The sequence below is a fragment of the Zonotrichia leucophrys genome, chromosome 1, assembly GCF_028769735.1.
Source record: "Zonotrichia leucophrys gambelii isolate GWCS_2022_RI chromosome 1, RI_Zleu_2.0, whole genome shotgun sequence".
NCBI classification, from domain to species: domain Eukaryota; kingdom Metazoa; phylum Chordata; class Aves; order Passeriformes; family Passerellidae; genus Zonotrichia; species Zonotrichia leucophrys.
Genome location: NC_088169.1, coordinates 48,718,514 through 48,738,077, shown reverse-complemented (window position 1 = coordinate 48,738,077; position 19,564 = coordinate 48,718,514). Strand labels below are relative to the sequence as shown.

The 19,564-nt window shown below is 35.0% G+C and overlaps 1 protein-coding gene across 3 annotated transcripts in view; it reads right to left on the bottom strand.

Annotated features, from left to right (window-relative positions):
- Positions 1-2,338: 2,338 nt before the first annotated feature.
- The window catches only part of RBM26 (RNA binding motif protein 26), a 47,109-nt gene continuing 29,883 nt past the window's right edge, over positions 2,339-19,564 (bottom strand). For 2 of the 3 annotated variants that reach the window (XM_064712966.1, XM_064712976.1), the window contains exons 15-22: positions 17,336-17,464; positions 15,113-15,187; positions 14,292-14,462; positions 13,529-13,633; positions 10,912-11,121; positions 9,147-9,233; positions 6,228-6,341; positions 2,339-3,154 (exon numbers count right to left, since the gene is read on the bottom strand). In XM_064712966.1, coding sequence (XP_064569036.1) covers positions 3,065-3,154; positions 6,228-6,341; positions 9,147-9,233; positions 10,912-11,121; positions 13,529-13,633; positions 14,292-14,462; positions 15,113-15,187; positions 17,336-17,464 — 981 coding nt within the window. In that variant the 3' untranslated portion in view covers positions 2,339-3,064. The remainder of the gene's footprint in view (positions 3,155-6,227; positions 6,342-9,146; positions 9,234-10,911; positions 11,122-13,528; positions 13,634-14,291; positions 14,463-15,112; positions 15,188-17,335; positions 17,465-19,564) is intronic. The other variant, XM_064712985.1, reaches the window with a different exon arrangement.

Genomic DNA, 19,564 nt, shown 5'->3' with positions numbered 1-19,564 from the left:
AACAATATTGCCATTGAACTGCATGTCAGCTCACATCTTACCTAAGTCCTTTAGCATCCAAGTGGAAAATCCCATACCTTCTTAAATGTTACCTTTTATTCCATGGAAATTTTGAAAAGCTGTACTGAGGAAAACCAAGCCAGCAGGATGTTTGGTTTGTTGACTGAAACAGGGATGCTGCTCCAGGTGACAAAAGATTTCACTGTAAGTTACGTTAATAAGGATCTGACTGAACTGAAGTGACAAGCATTAGCTAAGGTAGCAGCAAAAAGATGGAGGGAAGAGCAGGGCTAGTCAAGGAAGACAGAGCAAGCCAACAAGAAATCGAATGAAGAAAATAATTTGACAGTGACAGAAATCTGCATAGCATTCATTCAGACTGTAACTGGGACACTTTTCTTATACTGAATGACATACAGCCACAGACTGGTTTTGAATGGGGTTGGTTTTAAAATGAGAATAAGCCAAGCCATTCTGGATCCAGGTGTTTTTCAACCACTCAGAATGTCACAAGGGAACAGGAGGGAACAAAATACACACCAGTAGAAAGTTTGCAGAAGGAAGGTGATAAAAAGAATTTTAAAAGGTTTCCTCCTTTGCAGGGTGTAAAGTTTCAATGAAAGGAATCTTGGATGGATGCACTACCAGGCTGAATTCAAAACAAGCAGACAAACTTGGAACCCAAGTTTTCAAATTATAAGATACAGCAACTTCAGATAATTTGTAAGACGCACCCGTGTAATAAACACACTTATAGTTGGTGGTAGCTTGTGTTGAATGACTGCAGTGAAAAGGCAGGTTTGAACAACAAAGCATGCCACACAAACACTTTATGGAGCATGGACAATGTTTCACTATGCTGTACCTGTTCTGTAAGACAACACACAAAAAAATCTCCACATTGTGGATTGTCAATTTGGCCCCCTCCAAATGTACTAAATTAATTAAATAAGTAGGAAAGCTTGCACTTAATTCAGTGAATTAGAACAGCTCATTCAGAGCACTGGATAAAAAGTTTCTTAAAATATTTTATTTTGCCTGAAATTCAGTGTAAAAGGAAATCAATATCCCAAATACAATTCCTTACGGCAAAATTTAGAACTTAGTGTAACAAGCATGGCAGTCAATTGTGACATTTCAATGTGAAACTAGGACTGTACAAAAATTTAAGTGCATGTTTTTTGCAATAAGATATGCATACACATCAGGACAGAAGGGAAAATCAACCAAAAAGCTCAAAAAAAAAAAACCAACAAAAAAACCCAGGATCCAGTTCTTGAAATCCCTTCAAATAACTGGAAAGCAAACAAAAATTCTACAGCTGGAGCTCTTCTCTCTAGAATGCTACTACTTCTACTTTCCTCCATTCCTACTTTGGAAATGAAAAAAAAAAAAAAAACAGAGACATGACTTATATCCACTCTACCCCTCTTTCCAGCAAAACACAAAAACACGGACTAAAGAAAACACCCTATTAACTGAAGTACTACCACAAAATCACAGACTATTCCAAGTTGGAAGGGACTCACAAGGATCATCGAGTCCAACACTTAAGTGAATGGTGGTACAGGCTCACATCCATCTATTTGATAAGTAAGACAGTGGTATTATGATGCACTCGTTAATGAATTAATGGGGGGAAAAGATTAAATCAAAACAACACCCCACCCACTCCCTTCAGAAAAAAACAAAACCCAAGAATTTAATACTCAACATGGGTTTCCTTTTGAAACCAGTCCAGTAAAATGCCACTAAGTAGAAATAAAACCAAGTCTTCCTGAGAAGTCCTTTACTGCAAAAGAGTAGGCAGTTCCCCTTCCTAAGAAGCAACTTCAGACCTCATATACCAGAAAGACCAGCTAAAAAGAGCCAATGAAGACTTCCTGGAGAGCACACTAACATTTCACCTATTTTTGAATGGTGAATATGTGCTATAGTGTGAATACAGGATTTTCCAAGTGTTTCATTTGGAATGAAAAAAAGTAATCACAAAAACATAAGAATATAAAAAAATGTTTAGACTATTACCTACTAAGTATTGAGATTCTCTTCACATATTTTTCTAAATTGTATTTCAGTACTGCATGTAATTTTTGTGGCATCAAACTTTCTTCTAGAGTTGCCCAGTGCAAGATATATTAAAAAAAAATTCCTTATTGTTGAGAGTACTATTCTATTTAAGATTTGACTTGCATGACTTCAAATTCAGAACATCGAAAAGTTTTTATGAAGAGTACACCATGTGTTAATGTGGATAAAACACGATTGAGATTGGTTTCATATATTCAGTATTATTTTAGTGTAAGTGATAGTGATTCAAGCTCCTTTTGTGAACATGGGGGTGGGGGTTGCCATCTGGAATGGTCTTTTCTCTTTTTTTTCTTTTTTTTTTTTTTTTTTTCATCATGAAGGACCATTGCCTTAGCTTTTTTGGTTATTGCTTTTTTTTTCTTTTTCTTTTTTTTTTAAGACCATTCCATTTCTTTATTTTTTTAACATCTTAAAGTCATAAGGACTTATATGCAAAGCAGTCATACACTTTATCATTAAAACCCATAGGTAAAATACGTACACAAATCCAACAAAAGGCTAGTACATAGTAAAGCCTAAGCATACTACTATGCAATATTATGAATACATAACTTTAGAGACTTCAGTTTAGTACTGTTATCTATTCATTTCTGAAAACATTCACAAAGATTTTAAATGCAAATTTTCATTCCGTATCTGGAATAGAACAAAAATTATCTATGTTATAACAACTTTTGGTCATTTTTGTTTGACCAATTCAGTAAATTACAAAGAACCCAAAGAATTCTGTAACTTTCTGTAGAACTATGTAATAAAAACATTGCATATGTTCCTAGTATGATGTCTTTAGCAATCATTTACTGAAATGTAACTCAAACATCAATCTCCCAAAATGTATAACCGACCAGCTGCTTTTTAATCTATATCTGAATCCAACTTCATCACAAAACCCCTTTTAATACAAAGATGCAGAAGTACATTAGGTAATACTAATGCAACACAGGTGCAGCTCTAGCATTGTCGATCAGTTGAATCATCTTCTCCACGAACGAGATTCATTCTCCTCCTCCTCTTCATCATCATCTTGAAGCAGTGAGTCATCCACCAAAGATTCTTCCTGAAACTTCAAGAGAAAAATGTAATAACCGTTATATCAAAAAATGTTAAAGATCAAAAGGCAAAATACAAATCTCTGGCACTTGCACTTTAATACAGAAGAAAATTTGGTTGTGAATAGGTAAACATTAATGCTTTCAATAAAGTACACTGGATATATATGTCTTATATAGATATATTACTAAATGGCAAATGAAACTTTTTTTCAATAGACTTCAAGATGACCATGACACATGTACCTCATCTTTAAACAGCTCTTCTGATTCTTCAGCATATCATTCATGTCCAAGCTGCTATATTCCCATGAAACTTAATATGCTATACTGAAAACTAATTTTTTTTGCATGTTCACAGTACCTACATCTGTTTTCATCCAAGAGCTTAAATCCACATGTTCCACAATATGAAAAAGGCTGAATCTGGGATTTTTTGATTTTGACAGCTTAATCAAGATTGAAATCAATATAAAAATTTAAACTAGGCAGGGAGACAGGTATTTAGAGAAATTCAGACACACTGTATTAGTATATTCTCAATTCTGTTCTGTAACACAGTAACTTGACAGACTTCAAAGCTTTTGAATGTAAGTTGATTTAATTTCTATCTACATATAGACATAGAGGTGTATATAAACTATCCTATCTTGGAAATTTTTTGACCATCAACCCTAACACAGCATACTCTGCTATTGCTAAGGAAAGGAATAAAACACAAGGATGTCTTTCCCTAGCAAAACTGCCCAGCTGTTAGCTGCTGTGTTCTTATTTGTTCTTTGTGTCTAAGGAATGGTAGGTTTTTTGCTTCAGTATTTCCAAATTCAGCAAGAGGTGTGAAGGTTGATTTCCAAAATTATGAAGTCTTCTGAGAGAGAAACTACTATCTTCATTACTCTTGCATATGAAAAGCACAGTTTCAAAAGGAGGTCTGTTAACTCCTTACCTGTCTATCAATGTATGCCTGCACAGACTGACCCTGACTAAAACACAGAAGCTTTCGGAGGACTTAGATTCTTTCCCAGTATTCCCTGATGTTCAGTGAGCTAAAATACAACACTGCAACAGCCAAAGAGGAGTAGTCCTGGGCAGTGCACAGCACAGAACTCTACAGAGCACAAGACTGAGTGGTAGTACAGATGATCAAAAAGGCAAGCTTCCATAGAGGGGAACAACTACAGGGAGATAAAAGAAGTGAGGGGAACTATGACAGTGTCCCTGCATATTAAGAATCATAAAGAAAGTGAAGAGAGAACATGTAGGTGGCAGATCCAATAGAACAATACTTATTCAGGGTAGAGAGAGTTGAACACGAGCATTCCTTGATACAGGACATTACAGATGATACTCAGATTCTAAAGAAACCAGCTAAATTAATACAATAAACACATGCCAAGGCCTTTTAACTACAAAGACATCTGACTCAAGAGGTCCCTCAACTGCAAACCCCTGATGATTAAAAGGTTATCTCTACTTACACATTTTATAGTCTTCTTAGGGATCAACTGTTGACTCAGCAGAGTCAACTTTTTTGTTAGGCACCCAGGTGTAGAACATAAGGCATCTAGGAATACCAGATGCTTTTATAATTAGCTGCCTACTCACCAGGGATTTTCTAAAGTGCTCAAGTCCGAAAGACTGAAGAAAAACTTTTTCATGTGCTTACAACTGCTGCTATAAAACAAATTAAGTAAGTAGCAAGCAGACAAAACCCATGAAGAGCTAAGGGTTTTGATCCAAGTTCAACTCCTAGGTATTTTCCACAAGAATGATTAGCTAAGGGAGTTAAAAGACAGATCTCTCTGTAGTTCACCTACCAATGAATCTGTACATTCCTTCCTTTACTATGCTGAAATGTTTGCCTATCCCTGCATGCCCTTCCTTCACTACAAAAAAAGGCTCAGTGAAGTGGCTACTAAAAGAGACCTCTCAAAAATGCAGACTCCTTGCATCAACACACTGCTGTTGATCTTCCAAGGCAGTACTTCCCTGAAGGAGATGTGACAAAATACCTACAATGCTCTGAAGATTCCATAATACAGTCTCTTGTTCACTCACAGCCCATGACCATCTGACAATGCTTGAGGTTTGTGTACATGAGGAAAGCAGCACTCAGTAAACTGGAACGCACAAATGCACCTATCTTCAACTGGCACACAAAAAACAAATTGGCATTTTTGGAGACAGGAAGCCAGCAGACAATGTGGCTTTCTTCGGGAAAAAAACAGAAAATTAACACCACCAATGTAAGAAAACTAACCAAATTTGGTTGTATCAAAGCAAACCTGTGAAGCTGCTTCTAGGGTAGATCCACCAAAAGGCCACAGGAAAAAGATGCGGACAAAATATTGTCATCAAGTAAGTCAAGGTGCACTTCCACTTCAACTTTTCTATGCCAATTATGTGGATACAGCTAACTGACAGTAAATAAATTTGGAAAAAATTGCTTGACTTTATAGCCAGGTGACATTACTTTTTCTGAATTCACAAACATAGGTATTTTGAGTGTAATGAGTTAGACTGCATCAATACATATTGCCCCACTATTCCTACATTAATCAATTAGGATTATTTGAACAAGGTTTTAGTATCTCTTATGGACCATGATGAAGATTAACACTCAGCAAAGGTACTTTAGATCACTTCACTTGCAGTGAAGTCAGAAAATGCTCTGAATTACTCCTTCACCTGTATCCTCTGAGCCATATTCATAAAGTGAAATTAGAGTCTAAAATATGATCCTCTAAGAAATTAGTGCCAAAAGCAGATGGCACAAACCCATGTTTTGGACAAAATCATCAATCTCATGCAAGTTCAAACTTGTGCCTTCCATATTCTAGCTATATCCTCTTAAGTTTTTTGTTATGTAAGAAATTAAGTATTTCTGCAAGCACAAGCAAAGTATCTAGACTTCCAACACCCTAAACCCCAAGAAATATACAGAAATCTACTTTCAGATATCAAAATGTGAGTTAGATTAAAAAAACAAGTATGAATCCACAGATAAATGTTATTTTTGAAAAAGCTGTATTATTTAATCTTAAAAAAGAAAAATTAAAATAAAAAATAAAGAAAAAGCAAGCTTACTTCTTCTTCATCAGGTTCAGCTTCTTCTGTTTCAACAGCTGACATACTAGCAACAGGCTTGTTCCATGCCAACTTTAGCTCTTGTCCTTTGAAACGAGATCCATGAATTGCAGCCTAAAACAAGTTTAACTATCTTAGTTACACATGACTACAAAAGAAAGTCTAAGTTGCAATATGTTCATACTGAAGTACTGTTACTAGGTTAAATGAAACAACTTGATCCACTGCACATGCAATTCATACAGCCTTTGAGGAAAATGATGAAAATATATTCAGAAGAAAATAAGCTTGGAAAACCATAAATTATTTCGTAATGTGGGTAACATAAAAACCAGGAAGGTGTTGGTTCAGTAAGTATTATTTTGCTGGATCCCCCACCTTTCAAAGACAGACACAAAACTGTTAATGCATAACTTACTGGAAGAAGTAAGACATCCCTACAAATGATTTAACATATTTTTAAAAACCCAACAACCAAACAACTGAAAAAAGCCCCTCTGTGATTACAATTTAATCTACTGGAAAACGTTCCACTTCCTGTAAAGCTGTTGTAATTGAAATGTAAAAATTTTTAACTTATGGGATATTCATGTCTTTCTAAGTACCAGCTGCATTAAGTGTCTGCTTTAGAAATAGTATGTTCAAATTAAAGTAACATGAATGAGCATAAATCAGCGTTAGCAACATTCCGAAATAACCGTCATGGTCACAAAAGATTTATAGTACAATCTGAAAGTACAGCATAATGTGAAATGTAGAAACAATTACATGTTCAATGACATCTGAACATGAATTGTGTGATATTAAAGTCCCCAGGTATAAATTTTAAATCTGTACATATAAATTTATGATAAATTTAAAAGATTCTATGCTTATTAAAATGCAGCTCAGGAGCGTTTTGTCCATGGTCTCATCACAATGTCACAGAACTAGAATTTTTAAAAGTACTTATAAGTGACATTTAGGTCCAAAAATAACTTGTAATCTTTGGAAGAAATTACTACTACATAAAAATGCAATGTTTTACAACAGGGAATCTTCCTCCTCCTTCTAGGCTAGAACATGCATGATCATAAAGCCTTGGTCTATTTTCATTTAAGAAGGTAAAATATTAGGTGCATTTACTTCACAATTTGCCTCAGCAGATGTTTTTAATGATTACCTTCTACAACTTCCCAAACTACCAGCCTTAATGCTTTAGTTGTAAACACAGACATTCCAATGGAAATACATTGACTATGTAAGAAAATCTTAAAGAAAATACAAATTTTCCTAGATTTGATTGAATCTAGTCTTCATAAAATCTTCCTATAAAAATGAATGTAAAATTAGACACAAAGTCTAATCAAACACAAAGATGACAGTTAAATATTTTAATGCTCACTAAAACATGGACATCTGAAACACTGATCATGAATCCTGATCCTGATCCTTGCACTGAGTCATACTTCATCTGGGAGAAGTAAAGACTTTATTTGGATAGTCCACAAACACAGATTATTGTTCTAGGTGACCTATTTTTATTTTCAGGGAAGCAGAACTTTCTCTCCACACTTAAGAGTATTTCTTATGTAAACTACAATATCAAAGAATATGAAACTGCAAAAGGAAGTACCCAATACCAGGAAGCACCAGAACTAAAATCCCAAGTTTAATTCAATTCATTTATGAATATACTAATTACAGTAGCTTTTATCTTTGAACAGAACTTTTGTTCACTGTTGAACTGTGTTCCTTCAATACAGCTGTACAATACTAGCTTTCCTCTATCAGTCAGTATCCACCATGTACCATTAATTGTACCTCCTTTTTCACAGAATAAATACTATCTCCATACAGTTAGTGCTCATCATTCCTATAGCTAAGAGTTTCACAAACAAAACTAATTCAGTGTTTTTCTAAAACATCTTTGGCACATGGATATCAAAATAGCTAACCATAAATGACACTCTGAGCGTTCAAAGCTATTGTCCCCAGTGGTTAATGTGCATTGTAAATAGCAGTTTTTTTCTGTCAATCACCTCACTGGTGTCTCAAGATGAAAAGAGAACAGTCTGGCCAGGTATGAAAACTGTGTTCCGGTAAACTCCATAAGATAAAATTTGTACAAAATATAAACATAAACTGAAATTTTTTCATACAGCAATACTGCAAATATGAATCCACTCTTGCTGTAGTCCCTACTATTTTCAGGATTATTCCATCCCAACAGTGACACAAGGATTTTGAAGGAAAAAAAGCTTTTGTAGAACAAGTATGTTCATGAATTTGTTCAGAATCACATAATATACCTATATTATATGCCTACACCATGGACCAAGTAAGACAGGAGTCTTGCTGAGCCAAATGTATTAAGTTCTAATGGTCCAAATGTAATGATAGCAAATTATAATCTAAGTCAACTCCAGATTTTAGTTTCTAGAAGTTACTTCTGCAACCCTATGCTTCTGCAATTGCATAAATTTCTAAAAATACTCTAAAAGAGGGGGAAAAATATCAGATCAAATCCCATTTACAGCACCAGAGGTTTTTAGACAAAGGTAAACCAAACTGATCCCCAAATAAAAATATAGGTTGACTCTGCAGGATGTCAGTGAAAATTACAGGTAGACTATGAGGGTACCATGTCTTCAGGTGAAAAAACCTGGCAACTAAATGAAGATAAACCAAGACATCTAAATACAAATTCCTAAGTGTTTCTCTTAATTTCCCTCTTACATCCTGCACCTCGCTTTGCTATAAACTTAATTTCTTAAGTATTTCAGTGCCATACAATTTTGATATTTGTGTTTAATTTACACTTTTGTGTCAATAGTTTTAAAATAGTTAACAGCATTACATTTAATCAAATACAGAAGTGTAACATAAACAGAAAGTATCTGAATGCTGCAGTGTACTACCAAGAAAGACTATACTCACAGCTTCAGCTTCTGCTCTTGTTTTAAAAGTAATCACCGCATGGAGAGAAGAGTCATCTATCTGGCAATCTTCAATTTCACCATATTGCTTTTGATAAATAAACAACAAAAAAAAAGTTTAGTAAAATAGTTCTCCCACCCCTAAAAATGCAGTCCTAAATAAAATGTCATTTAAAAAAAAGTAGAAAACTAGCACAGTGTATACTTCAGTCTAAATGCCAGAGTACTAGTCCTAGACAAGAATACAGTTACTCATACTTGCACTTTTAAACCATCAAAGTGCTCTCGTCTCTGGATTTTCCAATTCCTATAGGTATGAGGTAAAAATATTATAGAAACAGGCCTACTCTGCTTTGGTATTTCTCTTCTGATTAGAAAGATGTGATCTTGAAATGATTACATTAGTCTATTATGAAATTATTCCACAGAAATATTTCTACAGGAGCTGCAGAAAAAGTTTGAAAACTTTACTGTATTTCAGCATCTTAATAAAATGACTTAGCTATTAATGGTCACAATGGTACTTGTAACTTTGATACTGCCACCACTGTAAGCTGCAAAGACCAACAAAAAACCACATCTGTGCAGGTGGACTGCACTGCTGACGTGCAGAGGACTGTGGTTTCACATCACAAAATCAGCAATACAGCTCAGAGCATTTCCAATGGAATTTGAAACAAGTTTAAAACATCAAACTTGCAACCTGCAAAATTGAGTAATTAATTTTTTTTCTCAGTTATCCTACTAACACTGTGAATGGATTTGTCTCTGTTCATGTTACTAAGATACTTTTTGATTAATATTTTTGCTTGTTGAAGACAGTAAGGTTCCTATACAAAGAGAGACAGGTTCTTGTTTGATTTTTTTTCAAAGCTTCTTGCATGACTGCCTGACAAGAAATATTAAGTACACTGACTGGAGGAGAATTTAGGGACTAACTGGCTCCTAGACTTCTCCCTTCAGAAAGAACCACTGCAATTGAATGCTGGGGAAAAAAAACCCAAACAAATAAGGAGGGTTGCACAGATGGAGATTCACATGATATTCTTAGCATTTATTCCACAAAATAAACAAATTTGCTTTTGTTGTACTCTTTTTTTTCAATTGGAGGATAAGTGGTTTTATAAATTTATGTTGAGTTTTCACTATTACATTTGCAAACAAAAATTTGCTAAAAAATTATGAATGCCAATTTATCGTTTTTTAGACTGAAAATAGAAAAAAAAGTAGGAAAATATCTGACTTCTTAAGCTCAAGTATATGATCAGACAGAAATGTTTGGATGCCTTTTCAAGATGTACACAATTTTTACTCTGACTCTTAAACTCAGAAATTTGGGCAAAAGCATGGAAAATGTTTGAAGAAAATGTCCGTTAAGGTACTTCAACAAAGACAGACTGACTTCAGGTACTGAAAGTTTGGCAACAAATCTTTGTTCTCACCATCCCTTCAATTATTTTATCTTTTTGTACCTAAAAAAATGTAAAAATTTTACATTTGTCCTGAGCAAATAAATATTACAAGCCATTTGTCTTTGTAAGAAAAAAAAAAAAGCCTTGTATAAATGCTATGTGATTACAGCTATAACTAGTTGAAGCAATAGTGTATTTTTCCTGTTTTACCTTTTCCTACTGCTTCCTCTGCATATCATGCTAAAGATTCATTCCTAGACAATATTTCCAGAGGAACTGAATCAGGTGAAAACAAGTGATTCAATGGAAAGACGTTATCCAAAGGAGAAAGAAAAGAGCGCAAATGTGACATACCGCAAAATGCGGCAGAAGATCTTCCCTGTCGCTCTCGGTGAAGGCGGAGATCTCCAGCGCCCGGGGCCGATGATCCACCACGGCGTGCACAGGAACGCCCCTGCCCCTGCCGCGGCCCCGGATCCCTCTGCCTCTGCTGCGCGCCGCGCCCCGGCCTCTGGCGTGAACCCCTCTGCCGCGCACCGAGGAGAGAATGCCCCGCTTGGCAGCCTGCGGTGTGCACACGTAACACTGACAGGTTAAAATTCACACTCCGCATGTTTAGATAGAATTAGCAAACACATATACTCATGTTTCCTAAAAACACACCCCTAAGAAAGCACCACAAAGAACAGTTTGCAGGTCTTAAAAAAACAGAAGGTGAACATTTAAGTAACATTCAAAAGCCAATTATCTAAGGGTCAATTATTACCAGATCAATAATAGGATGGAAATAGGAAACAAGAACCAGGTATCAAAAGAGCCCTTATCTGTGAAGAATAATTCCTCATAGGAAAAAACAACTGCTGCATAACTGAAATTTCATTATCAAAATTTCTTGTTATGGTGTCTAGCTACTTAATTAGTCTCTTTATGCATTTGTCCCAGAAGTTTAGGCAAGACCTTTATTCTGACCAGAATTATTTTGGCCACAGAATTTTAAGATACGAAACAAAGGCTTCTAAGGGGCACCTCTGAGGGCAAAGTATTCAATGAACACTTGGCTCTAGGTACTCAAAAATTTCCATTTCCACAGTACCTGTGTACCCCTTCTAAAGAACTAGCATATGCTCTTCAAGAGCTATCAAAAGGCCAATGACAGGGACAGTCATTTAAAAAAATAATTTCAAAAAGTTACTTTAAGCTTTGAAGGACCACTTTCAGGTATCTAATTTCAATGTTGACAGCAAGAAAATACACCTTTTTGAACCCAAATACATCTGCCATAGGAATCAAATGTTAAATGAAATCACCACACTTTTAATAAACCCTACAGTGTTTACAAACTCAAGCAGTGATGGCACTACTTTAATCCATGTCAGTGATGCTACCCATGAAGAGATAATTTTCTTATGGCTTTATTCATTAAATTATTCAGATAATTTTACAATAGTATCTAGTTTGCTTTTTAGTTTTTTATAAACATAATCCTGAGGTGCTTGGGTTTTCTTAGTTTTGTTCTTTGTTTGGGTTTTTTTAAGCATTTTAAAATGTTTAAGTGAGTAATTCAGGGCATGCTGACTCAACAAACAAGCTGTAAACTACTTGGATTTTCTTTCAGTAAAGTCAGGGTCACCTGGAACAGAAAAACAGGTTATGAGTCAAAGAAACAACACATTAAATATTGTGGGAGTCAAAGCCACAAGCATAATGTGTAAATAAAAGTTTTTAGAAGAATTTTTAAGAATACTTAAAAATCAAACAAACATCAAGGGAAAAAAACTCCATATGCCTCTTGTAATCTGGGCAAGGGGTATATTTCATGCTGTTCCCTGAAACATAAGTGTGCATTACTGATGAGCCTGTTTTTCTCCATCTAATTCTGTTGGTATTTGCTAAAGGCTTCAGAAAATTCATTTAAATATTACTGTCCTGAAAGAGCTCTTTTTTACCCAACTCAAACTACAAACAGACTTAGAGACAGAGTAAGATTAGTGCACTCAGCTATGATGTAACTTTATCTTAAATGTGCACCTACTTTTCCTAATTTACATATCATTCAATTCACTTGTTTTATGAGATGCAGAATTTATAAACAAGCATTCACTACACTTATACAGCATTACTCACATAAGCTTTTGTACCATCATTATTCAATTGGCTTAATTTATTAGCGAAACTATTTTCACAATTACTAAAGCTGCATAACAACTAAAGGATTTAATGCAACTTGGCCACACATTGGTGCACCGTATTCATGTGCAGTAATACACAAACTTCATTAAGACAAGAGCGTTTTAAGTGACACAGCAGCCCTGCTTAACAATAAAAAGAAATAAGATTATTAAGTGATTCAAGTAGATATTGCAAGAAAGTGCAGTGTAACTATAAATACTACTCACAGTATTTATAGTGTCTCAAAACTAGACACACATATAAAGAATTTTGTACAGCCATCTCAATTTTTTTTCAAATTAAATACTTGAAGAAAAAATTGTGTGTTTACACAATGAATACTTCTTCAAACACTGTATTTGCTTCTGTTAAGTTCTCCTCTTGAAACCAACACTGTAATAATATTATTTCTGGCATCTTGGCCTTTTTGATTAATCTCATTAAAAGGATGCTAACACTTAGGAACAAAAGATTAGGCAGTATTTCTTAACTTGTCTGGGTCAAACACAAAACGACCTTCAGGCAACAATTTAAAAACACTACACATTCTCAAGAAAGCATTATTACCCACAAATCTATAAAATATCATGTCATCTAGTTACAGAATTTAAACAGATTAGCAATTGCAATTAGAGACAATACTATTTCTCAATTCCACTGCAACAGAGAAAGTGTCTCCATCTACATGCAACTTAATAGTGCACTCTGGATAAAATAGTTCATGATACAACATGCAAGCTAATAAACATAAAGGAAAATATTTGATTAGAACTTAATTGCTACAAAAGAAACACAAACATACTTCCAGCTGCAGCTCTGTATATTTTCGTCTTAATTCAGTAACTTCCTCCCCAGCTTGCATCTTCTTGTATAAATCCAGTTCAGTATCTAGTAATTCCTTCTGCATCTAAGAAATTGTTATGGTAAATTATTAGTTCCACAGTTCACATTCTGTACTAAGGAAACAACTGTTAAGTAAAAAGCTGTAACTTTGCAGGTATACTGCTCATTACACTGGGTTTCCACCTCCAAAAACAAAGCACAAGCTTAGGAGCCTTCATGGCAAGGTGAAACTTCATCTAAGCTTTGTGATGTCAAACCTTTTAGACTACCAAGCAAAGCCAAAGCTAATGGAATTTTTTCTAAAGACACATACAATAAAAATTCAAGATGTTATGGTGATGAGATGAACTAAAACAAGCCGAGGGAAAAGTACTTCTCACAGGTAAAATCTAAATATGGGCACCCAGATAAAAAGAAAATTGAGCAGTATAATCTTCAATCTTAAAAGATTATCATATTAACAAATTTCCGCAACACAGAGTCACAGGAAATTACATACCAGTACAGTTTGTTTTGTGTATAAAGCCTGACCAGAAGATATTTGTGCTGCCTAACTATACTATGATCCTTCGATAAGAAGGCAAAATAAATCTCACTTCAAAGAGAACTTAAAACCTAAACCAGTTTGGGTTTTAAAAACTGCTGATGGGACTATTTATTTTTATTCTTCTGAAACAAACATGTGAATTGATCCATTAAAAAGCTGACCAAAACTTGAGTACCTGAGTTTTAGTTTTCATGCTTTTTAAAGGAGGCCCTCCTCCTGGTGATACACCTTTTAATTCATCCTTTAACTTGGTAATGCTATTAGTCAAAATTTCCAGTGTTTTCATGATTTCTGCCTTGTCTTCTGACTTCATGGCTTTATTCTTCTCCAGCTTTGAAATCAGCATCTGTCCCGTTCAGAAAAAGAAAAGTCTTTTTACTCAGCAACTACGAATACATACCTGTTTTCCAGTGTTCATTACAACTAATGGAAAAAACAAATACTGCATTTCTTTTGCTTTGACCTACAAATCAACACATAGAACTTTTAACAGTTTGTATAAACGGAAATCTTTGTCTGAATCTCTGATTCATTTCCAAATGAACACCTGATATTTCCAATTCACTTGGACAGATTTGCTTAACTTAACACTTGAATTATTTCAAAATTTTATTCAACTTAAATGACACTCTGGCTTTTTTTCTCTTCCTAAGCCTAAGTGCATTCATGCATCATTTTCTACGTCATTCTCTCCTGCTCTTGTCAAACAGAACTTAGGCTTTCCCTTCTCCCAAACATATACATGTCACTCCCAAATTAGGCAATATCAATTAAATTTGACATAAATTGAATGAGCTTGTAGGGTTTTATTTAAATGAACTATCAGCACAAGTTAAATTAAAACTATAAACTTGAAATATTATGATAATGCCATTCTAAGAGAATGCTTATTTTACAGACTTTTTTTTTGTTCATTCTTACAAATTCGGAAATATTTTAAACTGAACTGAGATTTTGTAACTGAATTGGTGACTATCTTTAATACCAGTATTTTACCTTCTGTGTTTCAATGTGCTTCTCCAAGATTTCTTGCTTCTTTTTCCTCACATCTTGTTGAAGTCGCAGTGCTTCCTAGAAGCATAAAAAGATTACAGAAAGTTTCTAGACTTTGAAGCATTAATGCCAGAATAATATACTATGCCTGACAACTACACAGTAGTAACTTACAATAACAGGGGAAAAAATAGTAACAGGAAATGCAAGGTACTGATATTTCCAACTATGTTTTAGAATATAACACATTACCAAATTAAAGAAAGATCTAATTATCTTTTTTAGTTAGATCTGTGCTGGGAAGACTTTTATTATTGCTCACATATAAAGTAACACCTTACACAACTCCACTGAAAGCTGAAAGGCAACATATTACACTACCTCAAGAGGTACAGCATGCAAGTTTTAAATGTGTGAGCACAATTATTTTGAAAGCAATTGCAAATCAAGCCCATCAATTAAAACCCAGTCTCCAAAACTTTTACAAGTAAAAAAACGCTTTTTCTTTCCCTAAACTTGAAGTGTCACCCAAAGAAAAGCACCCCTTGTGTATGAGCACTCTAACTGGGAACGACCAGTACAGCTACTCCATCTGCCAACCACAGAACCTTGAGCAGGCAATGGGCAAATCAAAATGAACTGAAACTCATCAGTAAGTGACAACACTGCACTCCAAATGAGAAGCAGGATGAGATGCCACCCCTGCTGTGCTCAGAGCCTACTAATGGTGCTTGTAAGAAAGCGGTTGCTTCTTGTTCTCAGATACAGAAGCCTTAGACGGTAGAAAACCCTTAAGAGCTTTGATATCAACATATTTCATGGAGTAGTAGAGGAGAGGCAGAAGATGATCAGCTGGGATCAATTGCAAGTGGAATATCTTATACAAGTATTGCAAATCCACAGCAGCCATAGAAAAAGAAATAGCAGTCAAATTTCTGTATGTCTTCCCAAATACTGACAAATTCTGCTGCATGAAATGTTAGTTTTTCAATACAGTGTGCAATCATTTTTTTGAAGGGAAAGGCAAGGTAAGATAATGGGATGAATGTGAAAAAAGCTAGGGAGACAGGAGGAAAAGAAGGGAGTCAGTCCCACAAAATAATGTTTTTCCACAAGTATTGCTATATTGTAACAGAAATCTCTGAAGGCAGGAAGGAGCACAAGATCACATGAAAAAGGAGCCAATCACTTCAGCACAACTTCATTGTCTTCTCTCAAAAAACCCTCTACAACTGTTATGATGAGTCAACAATTTTATTACCAGTTTTTTGCCATTTTACAGGCATTTAGCATCTTAACTTGAAAGGTAAAGGCTCTAATTCTAAAAACATGTGTTAGGGGACAAACATTAAATGAAATCTCAAAATCAGAACTGCTTTCTATAAATTCTGGACCAGTGGCAAAATTCATGTGCAGCTACAAACTGCTAGTTCAAATGACATTAGACATAAATTACAGAAATTTAGTGGTACTTGACCAAAATCTTTAACAATTATACTGATTTCAACACTTACATTTGGATGTAACCTTAGTACTGTAATTTGTAATCTGTGGTTAAAAAACAATAAGGCAAATAATGTCCTGTATTCAGTTTCTCTAAATGATAAGGATAAACCTGAAGAAGGAGCTTTGATGTGCCCTCCTGGAAATTATAAGCAAGCTAAACTATAACTAAGTGACTTATTAAGTCCAAATACATTTTTATTGCATTTCTCTTCTAACATATGCAAAAAAGAGAAAGCCTAGCACTATGTAAAAATAAACGTGGGTGCAGAAGAACTATAGCTCAGAAACAACAAAATGCAGGCATAAAATTCTCAGTTCTCCTGAAGAAACCACTTTGGTCACATGTACAAAATGCACTGAGAATAGAGGCCAGTTCCAGAATAGTTTAAGAGAGAAGAACAGTGACTAAACTATACTCCCTTTCACTCACAACAGACAATTCATACCTCAACGTGTAGATTCTGATTCCAGGAAAAAGTGTTTCACATTTTGAATTTCTACAGTTTTAAACCTGCTTACACTGCCTGAACATACACTGAAAAATAACAAAACAATGCTGAATTTTCTTGTAATATGTGGGGGGAAAAAAACACATTATAGTGAATTCAATCTTGCAACAAGTTTCATCTACGTTCTTGTGATGAATATACATAGTGCTCTATCTCTAGGCCACAAGTTCCCAACCTAGGTCCATTTTAAAAAGAAGCATATTTAATTTACCTGTTTTTTCTTCTGTGCTTCATTAGAGTCTAGCACGGAAGTGGAAACAACAGGCAAAGATTTCTGTGCTGCCTTCAAAGCAGCAGGGTTGTACACAGTTTTTGTCAAGCCAGTAGAAGTAGATAAAACCTATAGGAGGAAATCATTTTATTTTTTTGCCAGTGAATTTCAATCTTTTAAAAAACCCGCATGAGTGCTTAAAAATATATAAGCGTATTTTCTTTTGTCTCCTTTGATGATACGGAATCTAAAAATTTGGTGTAGCTATTATATTTGGAGTTGTTGAAGTTAAACAATTTCTGAAGAGGCAGCACTACATCAGGTATGTAAGCTATCAACATCAGCTTATAAATCCTCTCCACTGAGATTTTGTATGCACTTCCAAGTTTCAAATACATAAATATTTATGTATTTGAGCATAACTAAGGAAACAGAAGATCGAGATTTTTGCAAGAGTAACTGTTGTTTTTGTGTTTTGAAGTCTAAAATACAGTATTTCATGGCTGCATGAACTTTCCAAGAAAAAGTTCAACATAATTTTAGAGACTAAGGTCATAGAGACAACAGTTTCTTTTCATATGCAGTTGGTGCAAAGTAGAGCTTGCACAATCAGCAAGAAGTAACTCAAGAACAAGGAAGTCCTCAACATTATACAGCACAGGAAGAGACTCCTATGTCTCTCTGTTCTCTTTCCTACATTTGTAATGAGGTATGAAATTTCTTCATGACTTACTGAGAACACTGAGAACTGCTTTATTATCTCCCTAAAACATACTATGCACTTCTCCACAATATCTGAAGATCTGAACTGCTTTCTGAGCCTGTTCCTTAAAGAGTTTTTTTGGCATGCTACTATTGAAAAGTACCCAGCTAAGTCGTTGAGATAATATAGGTATGATCTTGTCCACCTTGTTAGAAAATAGAAAAATTTCTGTAATCAGTATGGTTTCCAGGAGCTTAAAAATACTTTCTATCTATGTGGAAAATTAAAAGATGCATGCAGATTCTATTAGTCACCATGCACTCCATAAAATAGCAAAATGCCCACCAACAGGGAGGGGAGAAAAAAAGAGACAGACAAGAAACAGAAAGGAAGAAAAGACCAAGAGCTCAGAAGAATTCACAACAGGAACAGTTCATATAAACCCTCTGCACTTCAGTGTGATATTATATTATTTCTTCCCATAGTAAAGTGTTTTCAAGAGTACACAGTGCATAGAAAACAGCAGCAAAAAGAAACCAACACATGTTATGAGTTACTATAGAAGGTGGTACAAAATGCTCTAAGCAGGCCATTACAGAGATGAAGGATTTTTTTTATAAATTATTAAAGAACATTTAAGTATGCATATCTGAATCATACAGTCTCTATTACAAAGTAGATTTAGGACAGGCTACAAGACAAACAAACAGAGAATCAAGCAAAGACAAAAATATTGACAATGTAACATTCCGCTCGGCCTGAACTGTCTTCAGGGCAGAGTGAACCACATCTCCTCGTCTCTTCTATGTAGGAGATGTAAGGAGAGAAGCCACAGCACCAACGCAGACAAGTCAAAAGCAACACTAAGGTCTTCTAAATTGCTTAATACTATTCAAGAGAAGCAATAGTGTGAATAGCGTGCATCTCTTCACAAGTACACAAATCATAAATCCCTATACAGATCCTACGAAGTCTCACAATGACTGTTTCAGCACCTTTTCTTCCTGCTCTTTGGGAAGAATAGCCACCTCTGTTCTCACTGCAAAGTTCTTGTCAAACCGTGCTCTCCATCAGGAGAGCATCTACATCCATCATCTACAACATGACGTCTCTTTTTTTTTGACAGATGTCAATCATTTTACTTCTAGTGGTTATAGAATACAATGCCTGCAAACTAAGCAAGGTATTTCTTTGTAAAAAGGCAGTAGTAGGTAAAAATAAGTCAAATCAGGCTCTAGAATCCTACTAAAAATGTCAAAGGAAACTGCTGTTTCACAACACATCCAGTGAACAGCCACTCACCAAAATCACATCTGTACTATAAGACAACAGAACAGAAAAACATTCTAGCATAAAATTTACTCTTTGTAGAAAAGTGTTTCAGGATAACTCAATTCTTACACAATGAGAAAAAGTATTTCCATTCAAGCTGCAAGATGAAGCAGACTTCCTATTTCTAAAGTAAGCATGTACTATGTATGTAAAATGCAGATCAGGAATACACAGCAAGGTATTTATCTGCAACT